The sequence below is a fragment of the Pezoporus flaviventris genome, unplaced genomic scaffold (assembly GCF_033815535.1).
Source record: "Pezoporus flaviventris isolate CSIRO_AGI_PZ_B2104156 unplaced genomic scaffold, CSIRO_AGI_Pfla_v1 ptg000213l, whole genome shotgun sequence".
Taxonomy (NCBI): Eukaryota; Metazoa; Chordata; class Aves; order Psittaciformes; family Psittacidae; genus Pezoporus; species Pezoporus flaviventris.
Window position 1 is genome coordinate 13802751 of NW_026892761.1, and position 25402 is coordinate 13828152.

At 43.6% G+C, this 25402-nt stretch overlaps 1 protein-coding gene across 11 annotated transcripts in view; it reads left to right on the top strand.

The window, feature by feature from the left end:
• The window catches only part of PTPRT (protein tyrosine phosphatase receptor type T), a 469312-nt gene that overhangs the window by 213417 nt on the left and 230493 nt on the right, over positions 1-25402 (top strand). For all 11 annotated transcript variants that reach the window (XM_061441416.1, XM_061441421.1, XM_061441417.1 and 8 more), the window contains exon 7: positions 21266-21559. In XM_061441416.1, coding sequence (XP_061297400.1) covers positions 21266-21559 — 294 coding nt within the window. The remainder of the gene's footprint in view (positions 1-21265; positions 21560-25402) is intronic.

A 25402-nucleotide genomic window follows, 5' to 3' on the forward strand; every position in this document is an offset into this window, starting at 1 on the left:
GAACCATCTTGCTGTTACTGATTGTACCTCAGCACTATTGTGTGTTAATAAGCAAAGCACCTGGGTATGGAGTAGTTTTCCTTTTGTATCCTAGTGCCAGGGCTGCTGATGGAATTGTATGTGGTTATAGTGCTTTTATTCACAGGCTGTCACTATTACTCTCTAATCTATCTAGTTCAGAGGCAGATAAGGTATGGCATCTTTCAGGACTGTGTTATAGGGTGGAAATAGAAAAGTTTAGTAAAAAAGTAATGCCTAAACAGTGGCCTTATTCTTCAGGGAGAAAATAAAAACCTGCTGACAGTTCTTACCTTGGTGACATTCTTGCTTCTGTCAAAACATCAGACGCCCCATCATCTCCATTGGCATTTGCAAGACTTTGAAAGAGATGCATAGGAAAGCAGAGTGTTTTGATGAGTGCTTTTTTTCAGTTGGCATCCCTTTGCATAACCACTGCCATGCTTGAAAAGGAACTTTTTTTCTATCTATCCCCTCTCTGGTTGATCAGAGAAGGGTTTGGGAGTGAGAGGAACTGAAGGGAAGGTAACATGTAAGTTTCTCTCCTGTACCATAATTAACCTGTGGGAACTGCTGCTGCACAATATCATTGTGGTGATCACAAAGAGAGCTATGTGTAACCTGGACAAGCTGGCAGTGGGGAAAAGGGATGCTCTGCTGATCCCAGCCACTCCTGTGGCTTTGTGTGTATTTAGAAGATACTGGAATCCTCTTTGTAGAGGTGTGGAGTGGAGGAGGCAGCAATGTCCACTTGCAGATAAATGCAGTTTTTCAGCATTCAGGATCAGTCCCAGCCTCCTCTCTGCAAGTTCATGGAAAGACCAAGCTCTTAAGGTAGAGCTGACCTGCTTCTCTGGTCATGGGCGAGGTCTCTGTGTCACGGGGCTATGCAGGGATATGGGGAACAAACACTTAGTGATACCCTCACTGGTGAAGTAGGATCCAGTGCAAGACACACGACTGATTCACTGACAAATTTCACTGAAATACTGCTTTGTGAAAAGTGGGTTTCTCCTTTAACTGTTCTTTCCTTTCTTCCTGTATCTTAACTTGACCAGATGGAGTCGAATTCAAATATAGGCAGCTCTACCTTCATTCTAAAGGGGCTTTTAAGGGAAATTACAGATCATAGGAAATTATATTCATCCTCATCTCCGCTCTTCAGAGCAGATTTAGATTGTCTCATTACAAGTACTATTTTCTTTACTTTGAGAAATTTCTTAGAAATTTTGTTTTCCATTTTATACTTCTTCTTACTGTCTGGCTTTGCTTTTTTTTTTTTTTTTTGTGTGTGTTTTTAAACAGGGAAATGTAATAGGACTGATGTTTTTAGAATGCACAAACTTGGGAAATGCATTTGGGAGGCTACTCTGAATGTAGGAAGTGGTCTCAAACATCAGCCTTTTGAACAGATTTTCATAGAATCACAATAATAGAATCATAGCATGGTTTGATTTGGAAGGGACCTTAAAGATCATAGTGAAGAGCTTCTGCCAAAGAGCTCATCTCAGTCTCCCCTCTGGCAGGTTCAAGCCATTCCCCTTGGCCTGTCCCTACAGGCCCTTGTCCCAAGCCCCTCTCCAGCTTTCCTGCAGCCCCTTTAGGCTCTGGAGCTGCTCTCAGGTCTCCCCTTCAGGAGCCTTCTCTTGTCCAGGCTGACCCAGCCCAGCTCTCTCAGCCTGGCTCCAGAGCAGAGCTGCTTCAGCCTCACAGCATCTCTGTGGCCTCCTCTGGCCTCGCTCCAACAGCTCCATGTCCCTCTTGTGCTGCTGCCCCAGAGCTGGATCAGTACTGCAGGGGGTTCTCCCCAGAGCACAGCAGAGGGGCAGGATCCCCTCCCTGAGCTGCTGCTCACGCTGTGGGGGTGCAGCCCAGCACACAGGGGGTTCTGGGCTCAAGCACTCACTGAAGCTGAGTCATGGGGAGCTTCTCCTCACCCAACACCCCAAGTCCTTCTCCTCAGGCTGCTCCATCCAATCTCCCCAAGTCTCTGTGTTTGGGATTGCTCCATGCCATGTGCAGGACCTCGCACTTTTCCTTCTCACTGTTGTCCTGGAGTAGTTTTCAGCAGCTGCCCCTTTCCTGCAAATTCTGCCAGTTTTGCAGCACATCTGAAGGCTGAAGGTCTTGGTCCTTCAGGTCTGTGAAAATACATAACGTGTTACCATACAGGCGAGGTTGGACACAGGGGCTTGGAGCAACCTACTCTAGTGGAAGGTGTCCCTGCCCGTGGCAGGGGATTGGAACTGGATAAGTTTTAAGGTCCCTTGCAATCCAAACCACTCTGGGATTCTGTAACCACAGCTCCAACAGCAGAACTTGTCATACTGTTGGACACAGGAAAGGGGCTGTTGCTGCCATATCAATCAAATGCTGCTCCTGCTCCACACTGTTTGTCTGTTGCATTTCTATTTATCTCATGAAAGGAAATAAAACAAGCAGTGCTTTAGGTCATCACACTGTGTGGAAGGGATACTGAACTCTGGCAAACAACCAGAGAAGATAACTTGCTAAACAAACTGGCCTCAAAACTGCATATTACAGCCATACATCCTGCAGTGTTTCTGCTGGTCCCTAAGGCCGCATTTAGAAAGAAAGGAAGCAGCAGTGGTCTTTGTCCTGAGCCTGAGTTGCTGTTCCTGGATGCACTCCAGGTTTGTACCAGGTCTTCCTTGTTTGGCGTTTGAAGTGTCTTGTAAGGTGAACACATTTGATGATACGCGATGGGTTTATAGCTGGGAATGTGATGAGAAATGCCTGAGCTTTGATCATGATATACTTGCCCCCAGCTATGAAGTGAAATAGGCAGAATCTTGAAGTTCCTCGGGAAAGAGGGGACAGAAGAGTTCCTACGTCCCCAAGAATGAATCTCTGTCCATTTTTGAGAACCTTGCAGGAACAAGAATGGGATCATATGTTTTATAGAGGTGGGATGAATCATTTACTAAGTCTGGAGCCACTTGACTATAAATTGGAAACACTGGCATTGATTAACTAGAAACTGTAAAGACCAGTCAAATAGGACTGGCAGAATACAGATCTTACCTGTGGTATCTTTTTAGGCTAAAGCACACCACAAGGTTTACCACTGACTGAGCTTTTGTGCACTACACTGTGACATCCAATCCTGGTGGTGGAAATAGAAGGAAATGTGTGTTGCATATTCAGTTTGCAATTCTTAACTGTTCCAGGAGTAGCTTGCCATTTGAACAATCATAAATGATCCATGATGAAATTTTCCACTGTGCTGCTTCCAACAAATGAAGCAGTGGTAGTGTATTACAGCAGGTAATCTTGGGGTAATAAGATGTAACAAGATGATTTTTTTCCCCACTATGAACCACACTGCAATTCTTTAGCTTCTTTCTTTTGTGTCAGATTATATATGTGCCTTGCCTAGATGTGACTGTATTCAATTGTTGTGTTTCTACATCCTTCATTTAGATTCTCAAGTGTTCTGTAGACAGGACTTGTTAAGTTTGCCTTAAAACTGGCTCTGTATAGGAGAGGTATTTAAGTGCTTGTCTGAGTCATTGCATTTATTTCCTGTATTGCACTAGTCTGTAGTTAATTCTATTAAATTAGTTATGGCAGCATTCTGAGAGAGTTTTTTTTTAACAAGGAACACCAGAATCCCAGGTTACCAGTTGATTCCTCATTGTAGGTAGCTGCTAAGCATTTTTTGTTGTTTACAGGAGAAAATGGTACCTTTGGATGTATTCCACAGTACTTGTGAGATGACTATGCTATTATTATCCACGTGAGTTACTTTCTGTAGGAACACATTGTATGTAAACCCACCTGAGTTTAATGTCCAGGCATTTCTAACTGAACAATGAGGAATGAATAATTCTGATGAAGCTGACATCACATTGGGATGTTTTTCTTTCTCAATTCCAATGAAAACAAGACAAGCTGTTGGTGCAGCTGATGCCCTACCTTAGCTCAGTTATAAGAGCTTCTTGTCCTGAGAAGGTGGTAGGTGTATAGATTTCATCACTAGGTCTTTGATGTCTGGTTATTATGCCTCATTTAGACACCGTTGATTCACAGGCTTAGAATCTTCAGTCTGTGCTGTAATTTCTGAGAGCAAGAATTGGTGCAATTCAGTGGTAAATTAACCTGGCCAAGTAATTAAGCAGATCAGATGAAATGCTTAAAATCTCAATCTCCATGTGCCTGAGCTCCTTTCATGTGGTTACCTCAGGTCTCTTGGGTTCCACTGATTGAAGAGTCAGATACTGCTGTTACTGTGTGAAGGAGGCATTGAACTTAATGAATCAAAGAAATGAAGGGGTTTGTAACATACAATTCAAGCAAAAGGCACTTAAAAGATACTTGAAAAGGCCTTGTGGGTCAAGTTAGCTAATTGTGGATATTAACTTGTGGGTTGTATTCTAGCCAAATAATGTAGCACGGCTTCCTATGTACCATGGGAAGACTGTGTGTGCTGCTTCCTTCATCATCTGCTTCGTTGCCTCCTGCCTTTGCACAACTAAAGCTTAGTGAAGGCCTTTGAGTACCTTGTGTGGGTAAGACAAACTGCACTACAGTCCAGTTTTATTTCTTCAGGGCTTTTTGTTTTCTTGTGTTGAATAATGCAAAGAGATAGTTTTGGTTTGGTGGGTTTTTTTGATCTTAATGTTTTCAGGAGACCTGCTCTTAGTTTTTCACAAGTTCCTTTTGGGAGGTGTTACACTGCTCTTTAGAAGTCTGGGCCTCTAAAAACCAAAAACCTTGTTTATGACTGAAGTGAAAGCAGCCTTAAACATACACGTGTAAAATGTAGCAGTACACAAAACCGTTATGGAAATTTTGGCTTTCTGATGAAGAAAATCTTCACTACACTGCAAGCACAAAGTCGATAGTCTGGTCTATGGAACCACCAGCAATGAGCTACAACTGACTGGAAGCCTCTGGCTTCTTAGGGTTCACTGTTCCCTCCTAGTCCTGAGCTGTTGCAGATGCTGATGTGGATGTTCCCTGACTTGAAGTCCCTCTGAGCTGAGGGTGCTCTGCATAACCCTGAAACCAGTTCCAGTAGTTGCATGTTCTCAATGATAGTAACTAATGAGCAGCTTATTTGCCAGTTAACACCGAGCTTCCACCAGGTGATCCTTGAAAATCAGCCAGTTCTCCTGGACCCCTCTTCAGGACCTGTGGGATTCTTCCTAGCAGAACCTTGAACAGGCCAAAGTCTGCTTTCCTCATGTCGAGGGCATGATCCTGCTTCTCAGGACCATGGAATACTGGAGGGTGTCCAGTTACTCCTACAAGCATCAGTGGATGCGCTGCGCTGGGTTTCCCAGCAGAAGATAGGCTGCTCCCTGTAGCAGTGGTGGGAGAACCCATTGTGTGCTGACTTCTCAGTTGGTTTAGTTCCCACTCTGTAACATGGGGCTTTGCCAGTCATTTCAGCTAGGGAGACGGAAGAGGCAGCAGAGTCTTCTTTCTCCTCTAGCCCATGCTTGCTCTAGTAATGTCACATAAAGAAGGACCTTAAACATTTGTGGTTAAATGGTTAAATTTAATAACTGTCTGTAAAAGCCACTTAGGTATTGAAATCCTTTCCCGTGGAACAGAGCTTATTTGTAGCCTCCTGTGTGTTCTTGTTTCCATGATGAAACATTGGGCACTGTTCCACCGTAAGCACACCTTATCTGGGAGGTGCTGTGAAAATGTTAATCCTGTGATTTCCAGGGGATAGCAAGATCATCTAAATAGAAAGCAATGGGCTGTAAGGACTAGAATCCAATACAGGCAGTTAGGAGCTGTAAGTTAAAATTGCAAGGGGTTGTGTAATGGATTGGCAGCTAACACAGTACTTGAAATTCATGTGGCATTTACATGCATGGTAAATTCCAAATGAGCTCCTAAGAACCCTATAAAAGAAGAAAATGTGTGTGTGTGAAGTGCTTGTTTCTTCCTGTAATGTATATCCTCTTGTTCTAGAGCATAATTTGCCTTTGTTTCAATGGGAGGTTTTTTTAATTTATATAACAAGGGGATTTCCATTCTTAGATGAAGTTCAGGCATTCCCAGTAATAACAGGAGCAGTGTTACCATTGCAGCTGAAGTTTGTACGTAGAATCATAGAATAGTTAGGGTTGGAAGGGACCTCAAAGCTCCTCCAGCTCCAATCCCTGCCATGGGCAGGGACCCCTTCCACTAGAGCAGCTTGTTCCAAGCCCCTGTGTCCAACCTGGCCTTGAACACTGCCAGGGATGGGGCAGCCACAGCTTCTCTGGGCACCCTGTGCCAGCGCCTCAGCACCCTCACAGGGAGGAGCTTCTGCCTAAGATCTAACATGAATTTACACAGTTTAAGTTTGAGCCCATCACCCCTTGTCTTATTGCTGCAATCCCTGATGAAGAGTCCATCTCCAGCATCCTTGTAGGCCCCCTTCAGATATTGGAGGGCTGCTCTGAGGTCAGCATTCTGTGCAAGTTCACCTCATTCTTGCTGTCCGTGTTTCAGGATAGCTTGCTTTTAGCAGTGAGGACTGGTAGATCCCAGGAAAACACAGCAGCAGGTTTTATGAGGGAGGAGGTGAAGGGCTGCCATTCGCAGGGCAGGTCATGTTCGCGCTGACAGCTTGTGACAGATGGGTATGGGATGCCTCTAAATCACTGCATGGATTCCCTGTATTCCATATTTTACTCAACTTTCAATAGGAGTTACACAAATAAATCGAAAGGCAGCTGTCAAGCTCAGCAGCAGAGTAGAAGGCAGATTTGTAGTATAACTGATTAGCGAGCCAATGACTTCTGGAAAACTTTGGAATACATTTTGCTAGATGAAAGCAGCAGATTTGCTTCCACTGTTTGTTTTTCTTGTCTTACATTTAATAATTGAGAACACTCGTAATCAAGCTGGTTTCAGAAGGTTTTGTTACAGCTCTGGGACTGGTTCCATGCCTGTTCCATTAGTCCCAGTGTACCCTTCTCTGGTTGTTTCATTGCTTTAACTCTTCTGGAAATGAAACCCTCTAATGCTCTGCCTAGGGTGTGTAATATGTGTGCATGAATCAACCACTGCTGCTCAGAAGGTCCAGATGGGCTTAGCTCAGTTCTTTTGTTCTTAAAATCAGGGGGTTGTGTAATCTTAGACAAACCATCTACAGACAACTCTATTTAAATCCCTATTCTTTCGTTGCTGTGCCCCAGAGCAGGCAGCTTTGGATACCGTCAGTGTGTGCCTGTCAGTTGGAGTAGCTCCCCAGCAATTTCAGCTGTCTCTAGTCAATTCTTATCCGGTTGGCATTGCTTGTTTTGACTGTAAGCTGCTGGCTCTGCTTGTCCCTGGTTTTATTATGGAGCAGAGGCAGATCCTCGGAGGCCGGCTTCACTCCACTGTCCTGCAACACCTGTGTTTGTTGAGCAGCATCCTGTCTTGATTGCCCCTAGTTCCTGATATCCTAGGATCTACTCAAATACGCTGGGGTGAGGAGCACAGGTAGCCAGGCAGTGGTTTCTTTTCCCTTGCTCCTGCTTTTTGCTCCTGGTCACTGCCAAGCTCTTGACAGACATCACTTAATGGCATTCGGATGCTTGAAGTTTTCTGTGCCCAGCTTCACAGACCTGTCCTTGTTTAAACCATTCTAGAAAGCATAAAGTATTTCCACCTAGCACACAGTGCTTTTGCTCTCCCTCCGGACTGCTTATAGCCACCTGTTTAATAGACTAAATTCATCAAGTCACTTTTAATCATGTTCATTGGACTGTGGAGCTGTGCCAGGGTCCTGCTAAGCACCAAATTGGTTCAGAGCAGGCACAGAGCAGATTCTGTTAGAAGATAGTTCCCTCTGGTGCTGGTTCTTATCAGCTTGCCTGTGAAGGATAAGAAGCCATCAACATTTCAGATTACTGGCAACAAAAGAGCAGAAACTTGGCTTATTTGCATCACAGCAGTAACTCCATTTATTTTGGATCTGTACCAGCATAAACTAGAGAAGAATTAGGCCGAAAGCCAAATATCTTTGTGTTTCTTAAATAATTAAGCAAACCTACAAGGAGCTAAGCTGATGAATGGTTAACAAATGATAGGGAAATGATCAGATGCTATTCATTAGAGCCAGGCATTACACAATAATCTGTATTTGCCTGTCCTCAACTCAGGAGATTCTCTACTGCTTTTAAGAATACCTGGAAAAAGGAACTCTGGGTGAAGCCAGATAGACACAGTTTTAATAGCCATACCTAGCAGTAGACCTCCTGGTGCAAGTGTTTTGAGTAAGATTTGATCTATAGTATTTTTCTCTAGTTCTTCTGAAGGTTGTGGTTATGTCTAACCATATCTGGTGACTTTTATTTGGGCTCCAAGGAGGGAATGTAAATTTACAAGTTTGAGGAATAAATATTATTCTGCGGCACTGAAGGATATTCTGATGAGGTACTAACTGGACTCTATTTGGACAGTGTAGGTTTCTGCTTGTGAAGACAGAAAATAAATAGAAGAAAACTGGAAGAACTGAATACTTTACTATGCATGATCAGGTCAGGTCCTTTCAGACACTTGTGCAAGACTGTTCTGGATGTTTTGTGTTGCTGCTCTTGCTTCCAAGTCTCTGTGTTTCAGTGGAATACTGCCCTGTTTCATGCTGAGATGTGCTAGCAATGGAATGTCTCACCAGGTCCTGGCAGGGATTACTGACACCATGAAAGGTGAATTTTGACCCCAGGCTTAATAAAGATGGAGCGATAAAATCACTAACACAGACATTCTTGATGGTGTATGTGACAGCTTACGCAGTGACTTGTCTGCTTAAAATTTGTTATCCACAGCAGCTGGAATTCCACATACACAAAGTAATGCAAAAGAAACCCTTATGTGTCCTAACTCCATGTTATGTGCTTAGCAAATGCTTAGAAAATTGCCTTTGCTATTTTGCTTCAGTGTGAAAGATGCAGCTCTGGAGTTCAAAATGGAGGTTTCCAAACTGGTGGCATTTCCGTGATGAACTTGTTTATCCATCAGCACTTCAAATCACAGAATAATGGACTTGAGCGTAATGACTTCTCCATTGAGTTGAGTATGGTCCTGGTCCAAAGTGATAAACATCCCTTACAAAGGAGAAAAAGAACTTTGCAAGTCATGATTTGAAACTCTAATGTAGGAAGAAAACTTTTGAATCTCATAGTTGGTCATTTTGCGTTTCAGCTGCTGATTCTTCAGTTTTACAGGATGCCATGTTGTTCAGATGCTGCTAATTGTGGGCTTGCTGTTATGGTAATTGGCATCTCTCAGTTTTGTTGTTATGACTACAGAGTATTCTGTAGCAGGCTGATAATGCAGAGAGACTGCAGCCTGCCTTGCTGGCTGAGCCTCATCACTGTTCCTTTCTGTTCCGTCTGTCTGCGTGTGCTGAGTTACAAGCTGTTTGGTGTAGAGACTGTTTGTACACTGTTTGTACAGTGCTTATCACCACCATGCTAGAACATCACAGCATATAAATACTGCAGGTGTGTGCATATATGAACACATCTAATCCACTTCCCTCCATCAGTGGTGAGCTCAAATCCCACTCTGCAGTAGTGTGGTGCTTAATCAGATGTTTCCTTATGTTTAGGTAGTCCCATCATCTTGTTTCAAGCCAGAAATTGTGGATGAATTCCTGTTTCTTGATGATTCTTGGCCTGTTTGATAGCCATACTTAGGGAATACTGGTTTTAAAAATGGTTCGGTTGTATATCAAAGCTGGTATATGGGTGTGCATCACCCTGAACATATGACCAGTTGTTATGATCTAAATCCTATGTACTGTTCTTCATACTGTTAAAAAAAAAGAGTTTCTTCTGCATCTTAATAGATTTCCCACCCTCTTTTCCCTGTTTTTAGCCTTTGCTGAACTCAGGAACCTACTAAATGTATGCCTGGAGGGGACCAGACTATGTAAGAAACTCTCAGCTGATTAAATCAGTAAATCCAAATTGAATCTGAACCTCCTCAGGAAAACACAGGTTCAATTTGCATTGGTTGGGGAGTAATAATTTACTGTGAGCAGAAAACTCTAGATGGGAAAGTGTGCTTCAATGAAGAAACTACTAGTAATCTACTTAGTCATCGATGCAGATAATGATTGGATAGCTGCAGATTCTGGTTTAGGAAGGTGTGTAGCACAGTAAAGACTCTGATAGCTCCTCAATAAAACCTTTTAATCTACTATTCTGCCATTGGAACAGATATTTTTATAATAGAGTTTTTCTTTGAAGGAAGCTGATTTGAGGTCATGGATATGCATAAATAGTATAATGGGAATCAAGCATAACTTATTCTCTAGGTGAACGGGTTTCTGTTGCATAACTTCAAATGCAGAAGGCTCCTGGCTGTGCAGGACCCTGGTTGACTTAACTGGGTTTCACATACAAGACCCATTAAAACCAGTTCAGTTCTACAGCCTAAACTCCACAGGCCCTTGTGTAGCTCTTCCAAAATCTAAATAGGCTCCCAGATTTGTCTAGTGGTAGGAGATCTTATTTTTGTTAACTGTCTCTGGGACAACACAACAGTAAGCAAGGATATGTATGGAACAAAAGAATTCCTTTACCAACTGCCAAAATTCCTGGGAATATTCGAAGACTTATGAAAAACCAGAAAAACTCTAACATCCAGGATCCTGGGTCTCTGGTGCCCTTCAAGTTTGGGGGAAATACCCTGTTTGCTTTTCCTTAGTTGGGCTATTGGATTTGTGAGAAATTGGCCTCATGGTTAGGCAGTTGTTCCTGGTGTTGGATGGTTTTTTCCCCTCTGCTGCCTCTGGGGAAATAACCGGCTCTCACTTCCCATCGCCATCATTTCTCTGCTACTGGCTGCTCACCTGGTTGTGGCTCTAAGAATACATGAGTGCAAGTGTCACTCATTGTTCACTGCTGTAGATTGCTGTCTTAGGCCTTCAATCTCTTGTCTTTAATGGCTACAAAATAGGTTCCTTTATGACTAGAGAGGTTTTGAAATGTCTCCTCTCTGCTGTTTCACAGGTGGCATTGTGATATTGGGTTAAGACTCTTGAAATAGAGTGGGCTGTATCAGACATGAAGATCATGATGTTAGTGTGACTTCCCAGCTGTCTGCAAGTACTGTGTGCTGTGGGAGTATACAGATAGTGTATGGATTCAATCTACATGCTCCCCATGTTCCAAACCAAGCTGTGCTTCAAGGCTATTTTATTTGTATGAATGTGATTGATGTAAGAAGGAAAAGGAGAGAAGACAGAAACGAAATTGACTGTAGTTTGCCTTGTCTCTAAATGAGCAGGTACATCTGGGTAGATAAGATGGAATAAGCAGAGAAAGTACGTTTTGAGAAAGGTTCCTCATATTGTTGGAGCATATTTAGGGTTAATGGGATTGACTGTCACATATTCTTTCAGCTACATTCAGAAGTAGGAAGTTTGTTCATTCTTTGAGGAAAAAACCAGTTGGAATACACCAGAATGAGTGGGAACATTCAGTTCTGATTGCGTGTCTCTGTAGCAGACCCGCTTCTTTTGTGCGTGTTTACACTGGCCAGAGACTGATGTATGACTTAGCGGTGGAATAGATTCCTTTATGTTCTGGAAATTGCCATGGAACTTCAAGTTGTTCTCCTGATGTTTGTCTTGCAGGCTATGATTCTTTTTGCCACCAGAAGCAAAGATTCTTGCCTCATCGACATGTCAATAAATGCTGAGGTTGCTCACATAGCTGTATAAGCAGAATGGCCTTCATGGCAGCACAACAGTTATTGGCAGCAACTTGGCTCATTTTCACACTTTGTTGTGTATTTGTTGTGGAAGGGTGATTCATCTGTGTTGAGTTTCTAGGATGAAAAGTGCTACTCCAGATGTAAACTACATCTGAAGGGCAATTTTTGGAGGTGTTATTATTGTGAATGTTCTGGAATCTGCCTAAGGAGTATTTAAACAGCATTTATATCCTGGTGTTCAAGTAGTTTCCTTCGGTTTCCTGGGGAGTACATCTGTAGTAACCCCGGAGAAAGAAGAGAGGAATCTCTTATATTTTCGTGAAGCATAGCTGTGATGACGGCAAAGCCTGCTCTTTCCCTGTGCTAACTGCGTGCCTCAGCCTGCCCAGGTCTGTCGTTTCAGTCAGTTGAGACAGGAGTGACTTCCAAAATGAGCACACAGCAGAGGTCCTTTTAAAATCCGTCACCTTTGATTCATCCAGGGTTTGAGATCTGACCCATGTTCTTGTGCAGATGAGTATCAAGCAAGCGTGCACTCAGGTGGTCATCCACTCTTGGACTTCATTGCCTGGATACTTGTTCATGCTGCTTCCCATGATCCAGGTGCATGGCTTGAAATGTTCCTCGGGTGCTGCTTTACTGGTGTGTGTGTGTGTGTGTGTGTCTGTACCATGGTGGATTCCCAAGAGCTCTGTCACTGACTTTGCTATGTCCATGACAGCTCTTTAGAGGCTGTGTCAGACCTGACTTGCCTCCTCATGATCAAATGTGATCAGTGTTTCTCACAGACCTGCCATGAGGAAATAAATGCTTAAATGAAAACATTGTGCTGTATGGGCCAAAAAAGCCTAAATTTATGTGTCAAGCCTGGCATATGCTTCTGTGGAGGGGGTCATAAAGCCTGTAGCCTGGAACACCAGAATGCATTTAGTCTGTGGCCCTACAGCTCTCCATTAATCATGATTTCCTATTATAAACCAACATACTCATACTCTCTTTACCAGTATATTGTGAGGATTCACTGTGAAGATGCCTTGAAATGTGCTGTCTTCCCTCTTCAAGCTGACCCAGCTCTGGGGTACATATGTATTTGCAAGAAGAGAGATCAGTATCTGTGGTGCAACATCAGAATGGATGTTGTTGAGTCTACAGGTCTCTGCCATGGTGGTCTCGCATATTTAAACTCCAGCCTGGCTATTGCCTTGGCTCTCCTTACTGTTCGCACATCTCTAGGCAGTGCACAGGGTGGTAAAGGGCAGTGGGATGTTTAATTCCCCTCTTTGCCTTAAATGAAATGAAGACTCCTGCCTCAGCTTTTCCTGCAAACCTAGCAGGCTGCTATGGATTAAGCAGCGTAATCAATCCAGAGAAACCATTCTATGCTGCTTCATAGTGGTTAATACCTCCAGTCACTTGCCATTGCAGCAGCTTAAAGACTAACGATCCTTCAATCTGCAGAGATGTGCCGGAAAGCAAAAGGTGCTAAATAGCCACTGTAGATGAAGCTGTAAAATCCTTTTGCCTTCCTCCTTTCCCACCATCATAAGCTGGTAGCATAGCAACTGATGAAGCTGCTTGAACTTGAGTTGACCTGAAATTACATGTTTCACAGTTTATGTGTTTATTCCTGCTTTCTCCTTTTTTGGTGCATGTTGAGTTTACATTTCCAGTCCCAACAGGAGATCACCAGCTTGTTCATGCAGAAAGCTGAAACAGATTTAATAACACATGATGTATGAGCTTAAATAGTCCATGGAGCTAGATACACGAGGGAGAGATAAAGCTGCCCCTGGCTATGGGCTGCTGGAGAGGACATTCTTTTTGATAGGATGTGAATGCAGCTTTCTGTATCTTTGTGCAGTCTTCCTGGAGTCATAAGAAAGAAAGAAGAGCCTCACATAGACTGATGTTTCAAATTGTGGAATTGGCTGTTAAAGGAAGCAACGTAGGTTTTGAGTATGCATAGGCTGTAGAAACCTGGGATTATAGAAAGTCAGACATAGGTCCAGAAGTGACATGCAACTTGAATGACCACTAGTGCATGTGCAGTTGAAGCAGTTTCTGCTGAAGAAATCGGAATGTTTTCACCAGAGTTTCTGGAAAGTTCCAGTATTTCAATCTCCATTGTCAGAGAAGAGATGATGCTTGTTTGTTTGTTTGTTTGTTTTGGGCTTTATTTTTCTGATCCCTTTCAGATATTCCTAATGCCTAAATTAATTGCAGGGTCATAGAATGGTTTGTTTTGGAAGGGACCTTAAAGCTCCTCCAGTTCCACCCCCTGCCATGGGACACCTTCCACTAGAGCAGCTTGCTCCAAGCCCCTGTGTCCAACCTGCCCTTGAACACTGCCAGGGATGGGGCAGCCACAGCTTCTCTGGGCACCCTGTGCCAGCGCCTCAGCACCCTCACAGGGAAGAGCTTCTGCCTAAGAGCTCATCTCGGTCTCCCCTCTGGCAGGTTCAAGCCATTCCCCTTGGCCTGTCCCTACAGGCCCTTGTCCCAAGCCCCTCTCCAGGTTTCCTGCAGCCCCTTTAGGCACTGGAGCTGCTCTAAGGTCTCCCCTTCAGGAGCCTTCTCTTGTCCAGGCTGACCCAGCCCAGCTCTCTCAGCCTGGCTCCAGAGTAGAGCTGCTCCAGCCCTCGCAGCATCTTTTAGTGCTTCTGTTCATAATGGAGCATTGTGTGCAGTTCTGTTGTCCTCAACACAAAAGGACATGGAACTGTTGGAACAAGTCCAGAGGAGGCCACGAGGATATCAGGGGACTGGAGCACCTCCTGTATGAAGATAGGCTGAGGAAGTTGGGGCTGTTCAGTCTGGAGAAGAGAAGGCTGCGTGGAGACCTCAGAGCAGCTTCCAGTGTCTTAAGGGGGCCTACAGGGATGCTGGGGATGGACTCTTCATTAGGGACTGTAGTGATAGCACAAGGGGTAATGGATTAAAACTTAAACAGGGGAAGTTTAGATTGGATATAAGGAAGAAATTCTTTCCTGTTAGGGTGGTGAGGCCCTGGAATGGGTTGCCCAGCAGGTTGTGAATGCTCCATCCTTGGCAGAGTTCAAGGCCAGGCTGGAAAAAGCCTTGGGTGATATGGTTTAGTGTGAGGTGTCCCTGCCCATGGCAGGGGGGGTGGAACTGGATGATCTTAAGGTCCTTTCCAACCCTATTCTATGATTCTATGTCAGTTTGAAGCTTTTTTGCAGTTGAAAAACTCAGAAAATTGCATGCACATTAAAAATGAGAGTTAATTGTCTGTGATTCCCAACCCTGGGGAGCTTGTCATTCTTAGGGATTACCTACGAGACAGCCTGTGTCCTGTGCAGGGGAGCCCTGTGAATAAAGGTTTCTTTCTAGCACTCAGTGCACAAGCCTCATGTACATGTTCTGCTGCAATCCTGGGGATTCTTACATATCAATACTGAGCCATCACTGAGCCATGGGAGTCTGTAGTCACCTTTATTTCCTCTTTTCCAGTACAAATAATGACTCAAAGAGAAGCATCCAGTTCTAATCCATGTGAGTTCTTGTAATAAGCTTTACAATTAGAGCACAGAGCCTTCCATCTAATTCAGTTAATTTACACTGGGAAATGAGATAGTGTTCACCTAATCCGATGCTATTTTCTTCTTTATTAGAGAATGAAAGCATCCTCTGAGGCTCTCGTGGATCCAGGCTAAGCTGAGACACAAATAGTGTGAAATGCTAATGAGACAGTGTGCTACTGGAATTTCCCCTTGGTAGCACTGCCCCTCTCCCTGAAACCTGTACCACCATTGGAAGAGTTGGCAGGAGGCTCTGCTCCAGTTCTTCCTGCTCTCAGGAGCTTGTGTTTGATAAGTGACACCAATGCAGATGAACTTTGATCAGCTCAGGTTTGTTCTGCTGTCTTGCATGGTGACTGCAGTGCTTTTAGGAAATAGTAAAGATGTTTTCTACTGCTTTATAGTAACTCTTGTCAGCATTACAGGGTTCTTTTCTTTAAACCTAGTTGCTTAATTTAAAACACATGTGTTCAAATCACTGAGGACCTTTTCCACTGCTTCTTAAGGGGAAAACACATAGAGAGCATGTGTTCTGCATTTTCATCACACTGCTGCAAGTTCTCCCTTAGTATGTAAGTGCTGCACCTACGCTATTTTAAAGGGAATAGTCTTTGAATTGTGGGTTTGGGGGATGTCAGAAGACGAGCATCCTGCCAAATATTTGGTCTCTTGCTCCACTGGCTTTCTTTGGTGACACTCTATGTTGTTGCCCCAGAGCTGGGTCAGACTGCAGGTCTCCCCAGGGTACAGCAGAGGGGCAGGATTCCCTCCCTCAAAGTCTTCTCTCATTTTCCTGGATTTTGGCTTTAAGTATTCCAAATTGCTAATGTCAGAGTTGGATGTGGGCATTTCTGGTTTGGAGCACACAAACTGTGCTGTTTGCTGGTGCAGTCTATCCGTGCGGGTGAATTAAGGAATCACTTTATTAATGCCGCTGTCATATTCTTCTGACACTGTTGACATGTGCCACTGTTGTCAGCCTGATCTGTCACTGTGAGACGCATCTGAATGTCTCTCTTTCAAACAAAAACCTGTTAGCATGGTGTCAGCACAGTGAAATAGCCTCATGCTAAATACTGTAAAAGTCCTTGTGCCATTTCTTTGTGCAGTAGATGGAACTGGGAGTTGGACAATCCCTGGAAAACAAAATTCAATGGCTCCATTTACTACAGTAGTAGGAAGTGTGTTAATGAGCACTGCCAGGATAAATACTGTCGTTAAGAGCTCAGATTGCTTATTGCTGTGGTGTAGAACTGAGAAGGGTACTCAGATTTGCTGCTCAGTCAAGTGAATCTCCAGTAGCCAGCAGTAAGGTTTGCAAAGGTGACAGATTCTGCCTAAAGAATGGAGGGACAAAAAAATCAGAACAGAGGCATTCAACGTGATTCCATTTTTATTTAGAACAGCTCAGTTTGCCTTCTTAAATGCAAATTTAAGTACCTGTGATCTAGGTAGCTTTTAAATTGCAATAGTCTGTGGTTGGTCTGTAGAAAACCACACAAATATGTTTTGCTCTGTATTGGTTTTGCTTAAAAAAGTTCTCAGAACTTGAAATTTGGTTCCCTTGCTTTCCAGTTCCATCTTCTCCACTTGGCAAGCACAGTCCACAGCTGCTCCTGTAGCTTGCAGTTCCCATTAGTAGAGGAATAAGCAGTGTCATGTTTGAAAACACAGATCCTGCTTGTTGGGCAAATGTCTTCTGGTAGCAGCTCCCATCCCCACCTCTTCAACCCCCAGAGAATGTCGAAGACTGTTATGATCTGATTTTGGAGCCTATGCTGTACGTTGTGTGTATGAGAACACTGCAGGGCTGTCTGTACATGGTGCAGCCACCTTCTGTTGCTCTGCAAGCCTGGCCTGTGTGTGGGGAATCCACAGCGGATGGTTTGGAAGGGTTTCCAGGTCAGCTGGAAGTGCGGAAGGTGCAGACCGCATGGCCCAGCCAGATACAGGCCTGTTTTTCTCCTCTATTAAGCAGGCTTGGGTCAGGCTCCTCTGGCTCCTCTCTGGTTTTCTGATTCTCTTAGTCCAAAATTGAGAGGTTATTTCAGTGTTTGAGAGAGTTGTGTGAGGAATTCATGTGTTGGCGTGGTTGTTCAGTAACAAAACAACATAGAGGTTAGTACTTTAGAAGCAGAATTGCTGAACCTTGTGATATACTGGTGTTCTGTAGCATAAGGGGTTCCTGTTGCCTAAGGCCATTGAGAGGCCATCACTGCAAGTTAAAGTTCCTGGCCATCTTGGCTGTACATTTTGTCAGATGGTCTTGGTATGACCAAGAAAGGAATTTTCAGGAAGTTAAGTTTTATTCCTAGAAGATCCATAGTTTAAGGGGTTTCTCCAGCTGGTTTTATGTTTTCTATAATGCCTTTTTTTTATGGATTATTTCACAGGAGACAGCAATAACACTTGTTGGGGGACTTTTCTCCTATTTTTCAGTCTTCCAGTTGCATCTGAAGGATTCATGGAGCGCAATTTTCTTCCATCCTCTAACAATTGCTTAGAATTGTCTTGCTTAAAAGATCACATAAAGAAGTACTCCAGTAGTAGAGTAGAAACACTCGGGAGGAGTTTCCAAAGAGTAAAGTATGTGTGTTTTTCACAGTAGTTGCAAAGTATAGTATTTGTGGCATTGATTCTGTCAGAACTCAGACACATTAAGAGCATCTGCATGATGCTCTTCATCATAGGGTTGAGTTTTAGGTATTCGTGCAAGGAGCAGGGAGTTGGACTCAGTGATCCTTATTGGGTCCCTTCCAATTCAAGATTGTCCATGATTCTCTTTGGTCTTTTTTGGTCCTTGAGGTCAGTTTAGTCTTGTTTTCTCACAGTCTTTGCATTACCAAACTTTCTGTCATGTTAAAGCCCTAGCAGGGTTCTGCAGCTTCAAAGCTGTAATCCACAGCTGTATTTCTTCTTCTAATGGGAGGAGAAAGGCATATCCCAAATTCCCCTTATGTCTGCACAACTGGAACTGATTTGCACATCCCATAAAAGCTACTCATGTTCAGTAACTTCCTTTTTTGAGCTTGTTCAACATAGGTCTTTTTATTTCCTTGAAAGGGGGCAGCAGGGAACCACGTTTTTCTATGTCTTTCCATCTGGGATTCAGGCTAGATACTGTTCCAGTTCCAGAAATGCATTTCCAGATGTCCTCACTGCTGGGAAGCCTGTGGCTTTCTCCTCTGCACTTGGAGGAAAAGGAGGAAGGAGAAGAGCTGAAGGGAAACAAGAAGCCAAGACAATGCTTCCAATACAAAACACTGTCTCGATCAAATGGGGCTGGTTGGTCCCAGTTACATTTGCATGAGGCTTATCTGTCACCATGTCTTTTTAATCAAGTTCATGTAGGGATTTTAATTAAACAGCGAGATCACTATGTCAGGCTGGTCACCTGTAACTCGCAAGTGAGTTTAGTTAGCAATGGCAAGAAATGGTTCTTAGTTATGTGCCACTTTTGGTAAATAATGGGAGACCTGTGCCCTTCACTTGCAGGAACCTGGCACAGAGCGATATTAAACAAATTGCTTCTTGTCCAGTTGGTGCCAGTAGGGAAGAGCACACTGTTTTTAGTGAGATGGGATTGAGCCTTCAGTAGCTACTATAGGAGCTGTAAAATTTGGGAAGAATATGGTTTAAACTCCTCATTTTCCAATATTCTGTAGCACCTGGTTTTCAAATGGTACTTAAATAGGGGGAAATGAATGGGGTGGAACCACCATCAATTTTTTGGGGGACTGTCACTTTTTTGTGGGGAAGGTTTAGGTGTGATCTGCAATAGTGAAGACAGTAATGCTGTGTGAGTCTTAATTTAAATCATTTTGGCAATGGTAGTTTCTAGACATGCTAGATGAGATGTCCATGGCTGGTTTTAGCAGGACAAACTGCTCTATTAATTAAGTTCTGTCCCATAAATCTCTTCTAACTTGCATTCAAATCCCAAAGTAACCAGGATCATGCTGCTATTGAAGTCTGCAGTCCAGGAGAATGGAGTTTAATATTTCATTTGCCTTGCGTTCCGCTCGGATGTCACTTGTAAGATGTCTTTTTTGCACTGGGAATAAAAAGCACTAAGTCTATCTTTTAATTGCCTTGCACCAAGAAGCAAGTAATAAACTGTGATTTATAATAATTTGATTTTTTAATGAAAATGTATCCACATGCATTTCCTGAAAGCAAATTTCTTGGACAAATCACCTTCCTAAGTCAAAACATAATCAGCCTGACATATCAGAAAAGGGTTCTGGCAGGAGTTAGGGGAGCAGTGCCAAATCCAAGCAGAAACAGACATTCCACGCAAAGCTTACCTCGCAACAGTGGTTTTGGGTCACGTTGGATACCTGCTGCAGTGACAATTCAGATTGCTTTTTGTTCCAGGGGTAAAATGCACAACTGCTGCAGTCAGTCTCAAGGAGACAGCTTGGTTCATTGCCATTAGCCAACAGAAAGGAAATTAATGATGTTTCAGTCGATCATTTTGTGTAATAATGGTTTCCACACATAATGGTTTCCACACATGAATTTCTCTTCATTGAGCAGATATTTAACTTGCAATACTTCTCCAGAGGGGAGGACCCATCTTCCTCCCTTCATGTGGTGCTGATGCTCCTTTCTTCTCCCTTTCTGATTCTTCCAGTTCTGTGGGTTCTTTGAGGAATCACCTTTAAGCGGGGTTTAGAGTAATTGCCCCAGAACTCTAACATGAATGTTGTGTTGTAATGTTCATAGGTTCCCTTTTCTGAGACAAAGACGTCCTTTTGTCACCTTATTTTCATGACAGAAGAGAGTTTGTGTCCTTGGGGCTGAGGGCAAAACGCATTAGTGTGTGACACAGGGATGGCCAGGGCAGGTTAAGAGAATTGCTCATAATCTTGCAAAGTTCAGCTCAGGTTTGAAGGTTTTCAAAACCACAAGGCATAGGCTGTTCATGCAGCTTCCAATATGCAGGTGTTATTTACACACTGATGAGAGGGGGAAGAATAAAAACCAGGCAGGTAGCCAGAGCCCTGTAGACATTTTATTTTGCTTCATTTTGGAGCTTTAATCAAAGGGTGCTGCTGAGATGTCTTCTATTGGTTTGCTTTTCTTTTTGTCACAGAGGTGATATTCAGCAGCCAGGTTCCTGCCTCTTCATGATGCTTTTCAGACGTCTGGGCACTCTTCAAGCCTCGTAGACACTTTGCTTGAGTGCCTTTACTCCTGAAGTTAAGCAAACTCTCTAAACAAAAGTGACAGGAGGTGTTGATTCACTGCTGCCTCAGAGTTTGCCTTAGTTCTGAGCTACACAAGCTCAGTTCTAGCAGTATCCTGACAACTGATACTGTCAACCGTGGGAATATCCCATGGTGAGGCCATGTCACAGGTTGCCCAGAGAAGCTGTGGCTGCCCCATCCCTGGCAGTGTTCAAGGGCAGGTTGGACACAGGGGCTTGGAGCAAGCTGCTCTAGTGGAAGGTGTCCCTGCCCGTGGCAGGGGTTGGGACTGGATGAGCTTTAAGGTCCCTTCCGACCCAAACCTGGGATTCTGTGTTCCCTAGTGTTTAACTTCAGTAGTATTTTCTCACACACGCAGCCAGTGCTTTGATTTAAAACCACATCCTATCTTTAAACTTTCTTTTCCTTGGTAAAATCACAGAATAAGCAAGTCATTTGAGTTTTCCACTCACAGCTAATTGTGTCACAGTAAGAATTGCACTCATTTATTTGGCTGAACCCTAACACCATGAGTAATGATTGTGATATTCTGCCATGTTAGGTCACAGGGTAGAGGAAGGGCTGTTGTACTTTTTATATGCCAAGTGCACTCAGTTGTCTGTACTTAAAGTTTCTTTACCCCTCACCCTACAGTATTATATTGAGTGCTATTGCTCAGATGTTTAGAGGGGGAATAAGTGTAAACCTTCTGATCTCTTAAAAGCATCTTATTTTAAACCATAGTTGCTTTGAGGTTACTGTATCCCTGCAAGTGGAAATTTGCTCCTTTAGCCACAATAGTCTCATGCTTCCATGATTTTTTGCTGTCCACAGAGCCCCCAACTCCCATTGCCCCCCCTGAGCTGCTGGCTGTCGGTGCCACGTACCTGTGGATTAAACCCAACGCCAACTCCATCATTGGAGATGGGCCCATCATACTGAAGGAGGTGGAGTACCGGACGACCACTGGGAATTGGGCTGAAACACACATTGTAGACTCTCCTAATTACAAGCTCTGGCATTTGGACCCTGATGTGGAGTATGAGATCCGGGTGCTGCTCACTCGCCCTGGAGAAGGAGGCACTGGCCCCCCTGGACCACCGCTCACAACAAGGACTAAGTGTGCAGGTAGGTTGCTACAGCTTCATAATACAGTAGAGATGATTTTGTTCACTTACTATCATAGTAACAAATGGTCTTCCACACATCCTTATAGATGTGCTTTGTCAGTGATCTGAATTAACATGATGAATTTTCCTATATCCTGGAATATTTTACTTCAAATGCCATAGGCCAGTGTTTAGGGAACTGTAGTTTTTATGCATGTCGGATATTTGCCAAATTCTCTGTTCTGGTGTATGGCTGCTTTCTGTTGGAATGGGCCAGAGAATGAGACTTTTCCAGCCAATTTTCCAGTAGGCAAATTGTTCTTCTGTCAGACTGGTCTGCTGGAAAATCTTTACCCTGTAAATGCATAAAAAAATATATGTTGTTCTTGGGTAATAGTTCAGCTTTGGTTCTTAACAAATAGTGCTGTCCATTCATGAGTGCAGTGTGGTGAAGTGGGAAGCATTTAGTTTCTTGTATTCCATTTGATGGAAGTAATTCCTCTCCTCACTCCTGACAAAGAAACCTGTTCAAATGCTGTGCAGCATCTCCCCTTTCTCTTTTGTATTGTTAACAAATCGATTTTGCTCCAGGGACAGGAAGCCTCTCTCCTCTTTCTAAGCCATATTGGCCTTCCCAGGAAAAATCAAGGGATCATGTTCCTCATATTTCGCATATAATGGCTAAATATATGGTTTCATGCATACATTATCAGCCATTAAAGAAATCAAGCTCTGTGATTTGCAAGGGGGTGAACAAGGCAGTTTTCTGTCCAGCACTTTTTCCTACCACACACAGCTGTCTTCTGAAGGTTTGCATTTCTGTAATGTTTGCAGAGTCCTCACTGTGCTGTGAACAAAGGACAGATTAACAGGCTGCTCTCTTCCTTCTAAAGCCTTCCTCCCCACAAGTTAGTGGTTTGCAGCGAGTGGATTGAAGTAATGCAAAGCTTACACAAAAGCATTCTGGTCCCAGTTACTCTTTCTGACCAGTTAGCAAGGCTGAAGTGGGAGGAATGCCTCAAGAACAGCCAAATCCTTCCTGGTATGGGATTGAGCAGTGCAGTGTTAGCTTTCCTCACCCACTGTCCCAGCCTGTGCATCCCCAGCAGCATCCTCTTCCTCTACCAAGAGAGGAAGGCAGGCAGGTTGTGTGCATTGTGGGGCAGGGATGTACATCCTTACTGCCTTTCCTTTACTATACAGGTTATATACAGTGAACAGTTAATGCATCTTTAGAAGAATTGGTCAAAAACATAAATTTGAGCTTGAGGATGTGGTATGGAGTTGTTTGCTGTGTTCGGCATCTGCCCATTAGCAGAACACAGATGTTTGGAGGCTTTTCTGCAGCTGGGTGGACAGCATGTAGTGATGTGGGTGATGTCCTGGCCCGTTTGGGAAACAGGCACATGCTCTGGTGCTCATCTTTGACTGTTTCCTCCTGTGTGGTCACATTCTCTAACCCTCAGCAGAAATAACTGCAGGCCAGGCCTGGGACAGGGCATTTGCAGATGGAAGTGGGATGTGCTGAGCTGATATGGTTCATGTGCTGGGACTCTGCAGACACACTCTGCAGCAGCCAAACTGGTCTGCATTACCTTTGAAGAAAGCATGCTTTAGCTTACTGCAGGGGTAAAAATAAAACAACAGAAAGGCTGTTGGCGTTGTGCTGAATGATGTCTTTTACTGGGTCCCCAATTGCTCAGCACAGGTATCAATGGACATCATGAAGGATGCTGTGGATAATCTGTTCCACTTGGCTGAGCTGAGCCACTCACTGTTTTCTGTCCTAATTTACTAACGAAAATCTACCTGGAGTAAAGGTCATTCTGTTAATGGTAGTTGTCATACAGAGCTTGTGGAGATTGATGGTGATGGCATTTAGGTTCTTTGGAGTGGAGAAATTGTAACGATCTTGATACTAAGAATGGATTTGAAGAAAGGGAGAGACTTACCCAATATCTGAAGATGTACGGCTTCCGCAAAATGCTAGCTGGTACGGTGGAGGGGGAAATGCAACTCATTATTCCAATTTCCTTATGTTGTGGAGCTCCCTCAAAATACCCTATTTTGAGGATAATTACACAGAACTTCCATGGTAAAGATACTAAATAATGCACTGAACCAAGAAGAGAGCGCTGCTTCCTTCATTTTTCTTAGAGCACCTAATGACATCAGTGAAAAGGGCAGGGTTTTAAATAGGCGGGAGATGAGTGATGCTGCTTTTTGCAAGTGAATTTTTGCTTTTTTTCTTTGTCATTGTTTTTTCTTTGCAACAGGCAAGTACCAAACTGCTACACATCTGTCTGCAGTCAGTTGATGACTGAAATTGTCCTGTTTTACTGGACTATTTAGTGTTAGCACTGTGTTTATTAGAGCCTCTAATAAGAGATAACAAAATCAGCTGCGGAAGTAGTGGTAGAGAATATCACCTAAACTGGTGAAGAAGTAGTTACTTATTTAAATAGATATTTACATAAATACTTTCTTCCCTGTGAGGGTGCTGAGGCGCTGGCACAGGGTGCCCAGAGAAGCTGTGGCTGCCCCATCCCTGGCAGTGCTCAAGGGCAGGTTGGACACAGGGGCTTGGAGCAAGCTGCTCTAGTGGAAGGGGTCCCTGCCCGTGGCAGGGGTTGGAGCTGGATGAGCTTTAAGGTCCCTTCCAACACAAACCAGTCTGTGAGTCTATGGTTAAGTTGCAAGAAATCAGTGCAACTATAAACAGAAGGTGTCTGCAACCTTCCAACAGCGAGAAGTCAATGTCCCTTTTACTAAACAGTCTTATTGGTGTCTTTTCACATAGGCATTAGATGTTCATGTGCTAAGGAGTAGCTGCTGGCATAACCTCACCTTGCAGTGAGATCTTTTTTCATTGTTATTTTCATCTCTAAATCAGAAGAGGATTTGGGAAAGACCATGTTTTACTTCCACTTCAAATCAAGCACCAGAAGCTCACTTACAGAGTTGTAGTTGTCTGCTCTGAGTTTCTTGGCTCTCAACCTTGCCTCAGAGCAAAAGCATGACCAGAATGCAGAGCATGAGCTTACAAAGTCATTGTACTGTGATGTAACTCGTATCATGATCATTCATTATTTTCTGGTTGTTGATCAGAATGAATGGTAGTTGATTTCATGGACTTCAAAAAGTTTTCATTATATAAACCCCATAAAAACTAATTATGAAAAGTCTCGCTCTGAGCACAAAGTTTTATTAAACTGGATAATATCTAAATTTCTGAAACCAGTATGTGCCTGGGCATGTGTTACCCACTGACGATGCTTTTGGTTTCTACAGGACAGCATTACAAGACTTCATTTCTCTATTTGATCTTTAGAGATGATACTGAAAATTAAGTCCCAGTTTGGCTCCATCCAGGAAAAGCCAATGGCCAGAAAACATGGCAAACCCTGCCTTTGGAAATGAGTGATCTTTTTTGGTTGTGGGTTTGTTGTTTGTGAGGGTGCTGAGGCACTGGCACAGGGTGCCCAGAGAAGCTGTGGCTGCCCCATCCCTGGCAGTGTTCAAGGGCAGGTTGGACACAGGGGCTTGGAGCAAGCTGCTCTAGTGGAAGGTGTCCCTGCCTGTGGCAGGGATTGGATCTGGATGAGCTTTAAGGTCCCTTCCAACACAAACCAGTCTGTGATGCTGTGAAGATGTGTTGGGTTTTGTGACCTTGAGGCTTGGAAGGAGGAAACTTTCCAGTCTGACAGGAGAATCGCTTGGTAAGGAATGGGAGGGGAGAAAAAGTCCTGAGAAATGCCATAATTTGCCCCCCAGTCAGTAATTCTTCATTGGACATGCTTATCACAATGGGAGGTTTGTTCTTATATGAAAAACTTCACGTGGTTCTCATGCAGCTCATCTC